This window comes from Quercus suber, unplaced genomic scaffold (assembly GCF_002906115.3).
Source record: "Quercus suber isolate HL8 unplaced genomic scaffold, Cork oak 2.0 scaffold_341, whole genome shotgun sequence".
Taxonomy (NCBI): Eukaryota; Viridiplantae; Streptophyta; class Magnoliopsida; order Fagales; family Fagaceae; genus Quercus; species Quercus suber.
Genome location: NW_027069793.1, coordinates 69,709 through 80,940, shown reverse-complemented (window position 1 = coordinate 80,940; position 11,232 = coordinate 69,709). Strand labels below are relative to the sequence as shown.

Below are 11,232 nucleotides of genomic sequence, written 5' to 3'. Positions count from 1 at the left end.
ATATTATTGTAATTACTTGCTTTGGACCAGCCAAGGGTAATTCTACCATAAAGTTCTTAAAATCTTAATAATTCATGGTTAAATGAATGGTTCAATTATATATATATATATATATTATACTTTTATTATAAAAGGGAATGTAGCTCAAATGGTAGAGTATTCTAAACGCTTTTTAGAAAGGAATGAGGATCAATACCTGCTTTGGACCAGCCAAGGGTAATTTTACCATAAAGTTCTTACAATACTAAAAATTCATGGTTAAATGAATGGTTCAATTATACATACATACATATATACATGCACATATAAATACTTTTATTATAAAAGGGGATGTAGCTCAAATGGTAGAGTATTCTAAAGGCTTTTAGAAAGGAGCGAGGATCGATATCTCGCATCTCCATATTTTTTTCATTGCTATCTACCATCAGTGTTTCTCCCCCTTGTTACATACTTACATGCTTCAATTTTTTGATATTATTGTAACTACTTGCTTTGGACCAGCCAAGGGTAATTCTACCATAAATTTCTTCAAATCTTAACAATTTATGGTTAAATGAATGGTTCAATTATTTATTTATTTATTATAAAAGGGGATGTAGCTCAAATGGTAGAGTAATCTAAACGCCTTTTAGAAAGGAACAAGGATCGGTCCCTCACATCTCCATATTTTTTTCATTGCTATCTACCATCAACGTTTTTTCCCCTTTGTTACATGATTCAATTTTTAGATATTATTGTAACTACTTGCTTTGGACCAGCCTTTTTCTTGTCATTTCTTGGATTCAGATGCTCTGGACGGAAGATTCTCAAAAAAGAAAAGAAAAAGATGCTCTGGACGGAAGGTTGCCCTCAATGGTTTGTGCGAACGTTGCTACTGCGAAAATGAGGACATTCTACATGCGATTTGGGGTGCCAGGGGCTAAAAGAAATATGGTGGGAAGTGGAGCAATGCAGAACATTCCTATGTGATCGTTTTGCAAGTTTCCGTGATTTGTTTCAAGGTATTCTACTGCACAAGTCTCCAAAATTTGCTGAATTGTTTGCTTTTTTAGCATGGAGCATATGGTTTAATCGCAATGCTCAGAGAGTGGGAAGCTCAACAATACCGATATCCAAGATTCATAGAGATGCTGTGGAACGCCTTCAAGAATTTCAAATGTTGCAAGACACCCCCCTGCCATCACCTAAGGTGGTTCATCCTGCTCATTGGCTCCCTCCTTTGCTTCACCAATACAAAGCGAATTGCGATGGAGCAGTATTCCGAGACATTAATTTTGCAGGTTTGGGAGTTGTGATCCGAGACTCAGCTGGTCTAGTAATTGCAGCACTCTCAGAAAGAATTTGCTTACCTTCAACAGTGAATGAATTGGAAGCCTTGGCTTGCAGAAGAGCTGTTGCTTTTGCTCTAGAAATTGGACTCCATGAGGTAGCTTTTGAGGGAGATTCTAAGGTTGTTTTTAAACACCTCAATGCGGAGCCACCTTGCTTGGCTTCTTATGGTCACATTATTGAGGAGTCACAAATTTTAGCATCAAACTTAAGTTTTGCTTCCTTTTCACATGTCAAACGAAGTGGAAATGTAGTAGCTAGATAAATTGGCTAAGTTGGCAAAATATGTGATTGAACCACAAATTTGGTTAGAAGACATCTATAGTGATGCAACCAACCTTGTAACTCTTGACAGAAATTTTCTGTCCATCTAATATAAAGCACTTTCTGTTTTCTCAAAAAAAAAAAAAAAAAAAAAGGAAAAAAAAAAAGATGCTCTATATTTCAAGTGTAATTCTACCATAAATTTCTTAAAATTTTAACAATTCATGGTTAAATGAATGGTTCAATTTTATATATATATATATATGTATAATTTTTTTTTATACTTTTATTATTAAAGGGGATTTTACACAAATGATAAAAGTATTATTTATGCTTTAAAAGGAACGATAATCGATATCTCGCATTTTCATATTTTTTTCATTGTTATCTGTACAGTACACAAGCTAGGGAAGTCGCGCCTTTGGCTCGTGCCAACAACTTCAATGACACTGGAGGAAGGAAGGTATGCAGTCTGGCACGGACATTGACCACTACCGTGAGAGAGAAATCATCTCCTTTGGTCAAGTGCTGCAGAACAACTCTCACTGGCTAGTACAAGCTTGGACCATTGCCCAAGACACGTGTGACCTCCTCAGTTCTCACGGTTTCGCTCTCTTTCCCGCTAGTTGTCCTTTGCCAAGGTACAGAGTTGCCCTTCAGCCCACTACCTTGGCAGGCACGATTTTCTCTCTCCTCCAGTTGAAGGATAGTACGAACAATAGTTGTCCCAGGGTTTATGATAGGCAATGGATTGTGACATCTATCCTTCTACAGCTAGCAACATTCCTCGTACTATAGAGGAGAATGTTGTTGAGCATAGAGAGCAGAGATAGAAATCTTAGTAGAAAGGGGAGAATAAAGTGTAAAAGTTTGAGCAAGAACACAGTGTAACATTTAGTTTTTGGTCCAGAAATATTGACAGAACACCGGTTTTTTTTAATCCTATTTCATAGGTTTTCCACGTACATGCCTTGTTTTCTTTACTCTTAATATTCAGCCATTTTTTCCCCTTTTCGGCTTGTTATAAAAATGTCATTTTTAGCACTTAAGAAGAATGACATCCAAATGAACTGCTAGGAGTTAGATCACAGACACTAACACCCATCCCAAACCTAACGGCACGTGCATTATCTACCATCAATATTATTTTTTTTCCCTTGTTACATGCTTCAATTGTTAGATATTATTGTAACTACTTGCTTTGTACTAGTCATTTTCTTGTCTTTTCTGGGATTAAGATTCTCTGGAGTTCAAAGGTAACTATACCATAAATTTCTTAAAATCTTAACAATTCATGGTTAAATAAATGGTTCAATTTTATCATGACATCCTCATTTTTAGGAAAAAAAAAAAAACATTAAATCCTGAGTACTCGTTTGAATTGCATTTCTGGTCCCTAGCGTTTGGCGTTTTGCTTTTTTTTTTTTTTTTTTTTAGAAGTCAGTTTTCACGTGATTTTGTACTGTTAAGTGAGTCTCATGTACTGTTCACGAGACCTACAAACCTCTTTTTTAACAAAATTTTCATTAAAAATGATTTACACGACACTGTTCACATATTTAAAAATTATTTTGTTATAATATTTTCAATTTTCAGTTTTCAATAAAATAAAAACATTAAATCCTGAGTACAGGAGCCTGTTTGAAATTCATCCAAACTCTAGGGTATCTTTTCGCATTTTGCACACATTTAGTACTCGTTTGAATTGCGTTCCTGGTCCCTAGCGTTTGGCGTTTTGGCTTTTTTTTTTTTTTTTGAGAAGTCAGTTTTTCATGTGATTTTGCACTGTTAAGTGAGTCTCATGCACTGTTCACGAGACTTATAAACCTCTTTTTTCAACAAAATTTTCATCAAAACTAACACCCACAATACTATTCCTACATTTAAAAATTATTTTATTATAATATTTTTAATTTTTAATTTTTAATAAAATAAATGGTATCCAAACGACACTTAGGCTCCGCTTGGTAGGAGGGAATAGAATGGAATAGAAAGGAATAAAAAGAATAATTTTAAAATATTATTCCCTTCTTTTGTTTGGGAGTTTTAAAGGAGAGAATGGAAAGGTCATTCCCTTGTTTGGGAGTTTAAGTGGGAGGGAATGGAATGGGTAGGAGGGAACACTCATTCTTCTCTATTCCCTTAAAACCTCAAATTTTCATTCCCCTTGAAATTGGAAGGAATGGGAGGGAATGAAATTAGATTTAATAATTTTTTTACTAAAACTCCCAAAATACCCTTATATATTTAACCATTTATTTTAAAATAGGGGTCTAATAGTAATATTGTCGTAAAATGATTTCATTCCATTCCCTCCATGTTGCTCCCAAATAGGATTACTTACATTCCATTCATTTTCATTTCTTTCCATTCTTTTATTTTAAAACATCCAATCAATGTTACTTAATTTCATTCCATTTCATTCTTTTTCATTCCTTTCCCTTATTTAAATACATTCTATTCTATTCCATTCATTTCCATTCCCTTATGATCATCTCATTCCATTCCATTCCATTCTCTTATGAACTCCCAAGCGGAGCCTTAGGCTGTGTTTGGTTCCTTAAAATATTTTCCGGAAAATATGCTATTTTTCGGAAATGTTATTTTCCGAAAAAGGAAAATATTTTTAAGTGTTTGGTGGTATAATGAAAATTGTTGTGGAAAATATTTTCATGTGTTTGGTTCTGTTCTGAAAATGCTATTTTCCTACACATTTTTCACATTTTCTCAGCATTTTTCTCAGCATCCAATCAAATTTTATTACAAAAAATTTCAAAATCACATCATACTCCGGCGATCAAAATTTATTCCAAAAAATTTCAAGATCACAGCAAACTCCGGCGACCAAAACAGATACAAAACCAAAGAAAAAAAAATCAAATCCGGTCAGATCGTGGGTTCTGGGTTCGCGAGTCGCATCGGCGATCAACGAGTTGTGGGTTCGTGAGTCAATGGTTCTGGGTTTTCGAGTCGTGGGTTCGCGAGTCGCATCGCCGATCGACGAGTCGTGGGTTCGCGAGTCATGGGTTCTGGGTTTTCGAGTCGTGGGTTCGCGAGTCGCACCGGCAATCGACAATCGACGATCGACTGGGGTGGCGATCGACGATGGGTTTGTGGCGATCTGGGCTCTCTCTTTGTGTGGCGATCGGATTGGGATGTGGATCGAAGGCACGGTGAGCTCTGGGTTTCTCGGTCTGGATGTGGATCGGACGCACCGTTGAGTGGTGGAACGGTGTTTCTCGGCGAGGTGAGCTCTGGGTTTCTCGGCGTGGAGCTCTCTGGTCTCTTCTTCCTCAATGGTCGTGGTCTCTTCTTTCTTTTTCTCTGGCTTTCTCTTTTGCGCGTGACCCCGGAAATGGTTTGAAGTGAAAATTTTCACTTCAAACCATTTCCGTGTCAAAGACGTAAATTTCGGTCAACAGAAGCATATTTTCCGGAAAATTTTATTTTCCTTGTCTTCCAAACAGTAAGGTCAGGTGGTAAATAATTTCCTGAAATCATTTACCACCAAAACAAACACAGCCTTAAACAACTAAAAAACACTTGCACGGTAAAAAAACCAACCGAACTGGTATGTTTCCAAAAACAGACATAGTGAACATTCTTCTTGTTTTTAAGCTACAATATAACCCCTACTGTGTCATCAAATTTCAAATGTACCACTATCACTCCAACTCAAATGTCAAGAGTCTTATTATTCACATTCAGCTGCCTGAACTTGGGTTCAATTCTAATCTCCCAACCCATCTATTGTTACACCCAAAAAAAAAACAGGAAAAAAAAAAAGAAAAAAAAGAGAGAGACAGGGTACTTCATTTCATGTCCGTCAATGAACAAGCGACAAACTCCGCTGTAATCTCGGACCAATGGTCGAATCTTTTCTAAGATATTCCCAAGTTCAATGTTTTACTTTGATTTGTTTAAATTCCTCAGTTTAAATTATTTAACAAATTTACCATCTTTGGCTTATTTATTTGTTTCACGTTGACCTTTGGTTCTTTGCAGTTCAGTTCTCTACAGGTCCACCAAGTTTCTTTCTTTTTCATATCTTGTGCTTCTTACTGAAGAATAGGTGAATACCCAGTTGCTTATTTTGGTTTTATTTTTGAGTCTCAATAGTTATTCAGCTTCCTTTGTAGTAGAATCAGTAAGTAGAGGTATTTCTTTGGTGTATTTGTGAACTTGCAATGTAAGCCTATTGTGGGAATTTGTTTGGGCTTTTGATTTTGTTGGATTCATTTGGTTGATAATGTTGGTGGATATATGCCTATATTTTGCATCAAATTTCTGCTATTTAGTGAGAAAGATAGAATCTTTAAGTGCTTTTAAGTTTTAAATCATATCGTTGGCTGTATTAAGTTGGTCTGATTTTTTTTAATAAAAAACCATATTCACAGTGGTAGTTAAGGTGGTACATGTGTTTTATGCAGTTTAGCTTCTTGAAAGTATGTTTTTGGAATTTCAAGTTTGTTCATATTTTGCATTCGTTCTGCTTTTAGTGGGAAGATAGTCTCTTGACATTCTTTTGAGCTTCATATTATATTGGTTGCAGTATTAAGTTCGTTTAATTTTTTATAATAAACCATATTGACTAGTTTGGGTATTTCATGTGTTTTATGCATTTTAAGTTTTAACTTTTTGAAAGTTTGCTTTTGGAGTTGCAATTTCGTTTTCCATTTTGAAGTAAGAACTCATATTCTTTTTATTGAACTCAGATCTTGGGTGTGATGAGAGGACTAAATTTTATCCCCTTGTCAATATTCTTGGTTTTTACAACCCTTCAAGAGGCATGGTCACATGGGGACCAGCCTCTGTCAAAGATTGCTATTCATAAGGCAATAGTCGATCTCAATGGCCAAGCTTATGTTAAAGCTTCTCCTACAGTCCTTGGATTGAAGGTAAGCTTCAACAGAAATATGCTTCTCTCATCTCTCTTACTATTTAGCATATGTATTTTAATGGGAAACTTGTTTAATTGAACTTGATGATAATGCCTATTATTTAGCACTGTGTTTCTTTCATCTATGTGGATTGTTGCGGGGATCAAACTGCTAAAATTGTGCATAACATAGATTTTGTTTTGCTATTTATGCAAGTTTTGTTCACTGTTTTAGGCGCAAACTACTGAATGGGTAACATTGGAGTTTAGTTCTCCAAAGCCATCAGCTGATGATTGGATAGGAGTATTTTCTCCTGCAAATTTCAGGTGAGTAAATGTCATTGAATTTCTGAACCTTCAGTCTACATTTGGAACCTTGTGAGCTTTTCTTGTTTTTTGTGCTTGTAATTAACCTAAATTGCATTGATCTAATTGGAAGCCTTTCCACTACAACATTTTCAGTGCTTCCACCTGCCCTGAAGAAAACCCTACAGTTTATCCTCCACTACTATGTTCTGCACCTATCAAGGTTCATTCTGAAATTCTTCTTATCCTGATCTTCTTTGACATACAAAAGGAGCTAAAAGAGTGAACTGGATTGTCTTCTTTTGCAGTTTCAGTTTGCAGACTACTCCAGTCCTGAGTACAGAGACACTGGTAAAGGATATTTGAAGCTTCAGCTGATTAACCAGAGATCAGATTTCTCATTTGCACTATTTTCTGGTGGCTTATCAAATGTATGCTCACAAATATCAATATCTGCGTATTTACGTGATAACTTATCTGTTTCATATGAACCAATAGTTATTATGCATTGAATTATTATATTTTCCTGTTCAGTTATTATGCATTGAATTATTACTAGAGTTGTTAGAGGGTCACATGGATGTGGCATGTGGAAGAACATTAGGAAGGGGGCTGAGAGCTTTTTTGGGCATGTGTTGTATGCAGCAGGTGAGGGTTTTCGTATTAGTTTCTGGTATGACCCTTGGAGTAGCCCTACTGCCTTGAAGGATTTATATCCGGCTATGTTTGCTATTGCTGTAGATAAGGCAGCTACAATTTCTGATATGGTTGATGTTGCACCGGATGGGGGCGGTAGAAGTTGGAACTTACGTTTCCGTCGTGCATTTCAAGATTGGGAGACAGGGGTCTTTTATGATTTTTTTGAGCATATTTCATCCAAGCTACCTAGAGGGGGTGATGATACCATGATATGGCAATTGAATCGTAGTGGTGTTTTTGATGTGCGCTCTTTCTATTTTTCATTGCTAGCAGCCCCGATGGTGTCTTTTCCTTGGAAGAGTATTTGGTGTGTTAAGGTACCGAAAAGGGTAGCTTTTTTCTTATGGACAGCTGCTAGGGGTGGGATTCTTACGATAGACAACCTTGTTAAGAAGCAGTTACCTCTTGTTAATTGGTGCTGCCTTTGTCGATGTGAAGAGGAAACTGTGGATCACTTATTGATCCATTGTAAGTATGCTCATACCTTGTGGAGTGAAGTCCTTCGTTTGTTTGGGGTTCAATGGGTGATGCCAAAGAGTGTTGTTTCTCTTCTCTCTGCGTGGTGGAATTGGTTGGGGAGTCACACTTCTAATGTGTGGAATATGGTTCCAGCGTGTCTTATGTGGTTAATTTGGAAGGAGCGAAATGCCCGAACTTTTGAAGAAACTGAGAGACTTGTAGACTGTGTGAAGTCTTTGCTACTTAGGACTTTGAGGGTTTACGCATTGTCATTCTTTGTCTGAATTTCTTAATCCTGTTAGTCTCTCTTTTTGATGGATTTGTATTCTTTTCAGTGCAATGAGTTTACTATCGTAAATTCATTGTACTTTTATTATCAATAAAGTTTGTTATTACCTATCAAAAAAAAAAAGAAAGGAAAAAAAAAAATCATCTTTTGATATTTAGGAAGTTTCATATATAAACAATGCTTGTGATTACTGCTTGATGGATTATAATATAAATACAAAAAAGTGTTAATGTCAACTATTTTGGTTTGGATAACTCAATCTATATTTGCTGTTCTGCATGTTGACGTCCATAGTTTCCTGAAATACTTGGAGGTGATGGCTTCTTGCAAGGCTTCTACCTATGTCCTTTTCGCTCTGCCCTTGTCTTCCTTCATTTTCTTTTTCCATTTTTGCTCTTAATGTTCTCCCTTATTGCATTTAAAAGTTTTCTTTTAGCTATTTGCATTTCAAATTTGATTGACCTTTGCTGTAATCTGTTTACTTGCATATTTATTTTCTATATAATAGCCTAAGCTGGTGGCAGTTTCGAATCAAGTAGCTTTTGCAAATCCCAATGCACCAGTTTACCCACGCTTAGCACAAGGGAAACAATGGAATGAAGTAAGCTCAATTTTTTTTCTTTTGTTTAATACTTGAATCTCATTCATTAGGGCATAATAAAAGTAAAAAGTCCTCTCATTGTGAGCATCGAATATCAACATGGCACAGAGTACTTGTTCTAACCTTTTTTTTGCACTGTATAGCTACTCATTTGTCCATGTTTCACTAATAACATAGGATAATTATCCTATAGTGACCTTGGGTTACTGTTTTTTCCTTGAGAAGGTTACAATTTCAAGGAGATAACATGGTTTTGAATTGATACTCAGATGACTGTGACATGGACAAGTGGATACGGGATCAATGAAGCAGGACCGTTTGTTGAGTGGGGTCCAAAAGGAGGCGACCAAGTGCGTTCCCCAGCTGGGACACTGACTTTTGATCATAACAGCATGTGTGGTGTGTAAAATTCTTTCCTTTGAATTTTGCTTTCTTAAAAATTATCTGGGAGTTGACACATTTGCCAAAGAATTGCATGATGGTTCATTTTGCTTTTCAATACTGTTCAAATATCACCCAAAATCTGTTCTTGAGTTCTTTCCCGTTGGTCCATAGTTTATCTTATTGATGTTTATGAGCAGGTGCACCAGCAAGGACAGTGGGATGGCGTGATCCTGGATTTGTACATACTAGTTTTCTGAAGGAGTTGTGGCCCAATGCAGTGTATGTTGACATGTTGTATCTCTATTCTTGCATATAATGTTGATTCTAGGTGTGTCAACTCTCAAAAATTCCGGTTTTTGGGCTAAGTTTATGTAGAGGAAGTGAGGAACAACACCTTCATTATTTTGTTTTTATTCTTTCTGGCTAGGCTCTATATCTTCATTACATTAAGCTTTGTTTGATTTTCTTTGAGCATATGTTTCACTTTTTGGCCAAAAATTCATGGAATTGCAGTCCATAAGCTCTTAAAAACCCTTCCTTAGTTCATTATTCAGTTACACCGCTCCTCACTGATATTTAAATAAGATTAATAATCGACTTGAACTTTTAGTCAAACCCTTCTTATTTTCTTTTTTCTTTTTCCTTAAAAAAAACAAATATTAAACATATTAGGATTTTTGTTAGAGGAAAGTATTGATTTGCCATTTCATAAGAAACTGTAAAATAAGCAAGTTGTTAGTTACTCAAAATTAACTATTAAATTATTTCCAGTTTCTTAATAAAAATAATATGACATAAAATTGGAAGGTTGACATAATAAAATATCTGGTAGAATGGTAAAAAGTTTGGTAATGTGTTATTTAGTGGCCCCCACATAATGATGTTTCTGAATGATATGTCATTTTATCTTCATATATTTAAACGGGGAAATCATTCATATTTATTCATTTTTGTAGACTTTGTGTATATTCTTGTGTAAATGAGGTATGTTAGTGTTAACACTGTTATTTTGTATAGACTTGTTATTCTTATATTAGCTTAAGTCTATTCTTTAATCATGTCATATAACTCTAATATAAATAAATTATATGTTACGGTGAAGGGACTAATTAATTAAGTTCTAAACCTATTTTTTAATATTTCTTTGCCTGTGTTCATTGCCCCCTCTTTGTTCTCACAGAACCCTAATCTTTTATTATTTATAACTCATCTTGTAGTTCTTTTCTTCAATAAAATTTCATTACTTGCAGGAAAAAAAAATTTGGGATACTTGGTCACAGTAGTCGGAAGAAACATGAAGTTGGGGGGGGGGGGGGGGGTGTGGGTGGGGGGTGGACTAAGATGAAATCGAACCCTCTTAACTGTTTCTAAAGTGGTCCAATAAATTTAAAATTCTAAATATGGTTCTCTTGAAAAGGAATGAGTTTGAAATTCAAATAATTTTCACTACAAATGTTTTGATTATAAGATACCAACCATTGAAGTTATGGGGTTGGTATTTTGTTAAAATTCTCACATTCAGTTTGACTTATGAGCAACTAAACATTCAATTATGTTTTTTTATTGTTTATACAGGTATACTTACAAGCTGGGGCATAAATTGTTCAATGGTTCATATGTTTGGAGTCAACAATATCAGTTTAGAGCATCTCCTTATCCTGGTCAAAATTCTCTACAACGTGTAGTTATTTTTGGTGACATGGGGAAGGTTTGAACTCTATTGGAAAATTTTATGTCAATCTAAATTATTAAATCCTATATTGCAGCAATAGTTAATCCTTAATCAATGACTCGTGTGCCAGTTATTGCAGTAAATTTATATATATCATCAGCAACGTACTAATTTATCTTGCTTAACTTTTTTTTTTTTCNTAACCCCGTTTCCATCCCTACCTCCTCTCTCTCTTGCTCTCAATATAATTATTCTCTTGGTTTCATGATATTGTTCTTTGCTTGCTGCTAAGAGACTTGTAATGTGGTCACATTACCTAGTCTCCTTTATAAGGAGAACCGGGGTTCAAA

At 35.4% G+C, this 11,232-nt stretch overlaps 1 protein-coding gene across 3 annotated transcripts; it reads left to right on the top strand.

The window, feature by feature from the left end:
- Positions 1-5,292: 5,292 nt before the first annotated feature.
- Positions 5,293-10,996, top strand: LOC136061687 (probable inactive purple acid phosphatase 1). Of its 3 annotated transcripts, none has more exons than XM_065759773.1 (10): positions 5,293-5,445; positions 5,599-5,665; positions 6,309-6,491; positions 6,708-6,799; positions 6,935-7,001; positions 7,087-7,209; positions 8,734-8,826; positions 9,096-9,225; positions 9,408-9,489; positions 10,786-10,996. In XM_065759773.1, exons 3-10 carry the CDS (start codon positions 6,321-6,323, stop codon positions 10,922-10,924), a joined length of 897 nt encoding a protein of 298 aa, XP_065615845.1. In that variant the 5' UTR covers positions 5,293-5,445; positions 5,599-5,665; positions 6,309-6,320; the 3' UTR covers positions 10,925-10,996. The 3 variants fall into 3 exon arrangements, with proteins under 3 accessions (XP_065615845.1, XP_065615846.1, XP_065615844.1); XM_065759774.1 differs by having other exon boundaries at positions 5,293-5,462; positions 5,604-5,665; XM_065759772.1 differs by having other exon boundaries at positions 5,293-5,462.
- The last annotated feature ends 236 nt before the right edge of the window (positions 10,997-11,232 follow it).

Bases quoted from the DNA above. Each gene is read 5' to 3' on its own strand.
- LOC136061687 (XM_065759773.1), top strand. From the start codon at position 6,321: ATGAGAGGACTAAATTTTATCCCCTTGTCAATATTCTTGGTTTTTACA. The intron at 6,492-6,707 runs GTAAGCTTCAAC...TCACTGTTTTAG, and splicing joins CTACAGTCCTTGGATTGAAG to GCGCAAACTACTGAATGGGT. The intron at 8,827-9,095 runs GTAAGCTCAATT...ATTGATACTCAG, and splicing joins AAGGGAAACAATGGAATGAA to ATGACTGTGACATGGACAAG.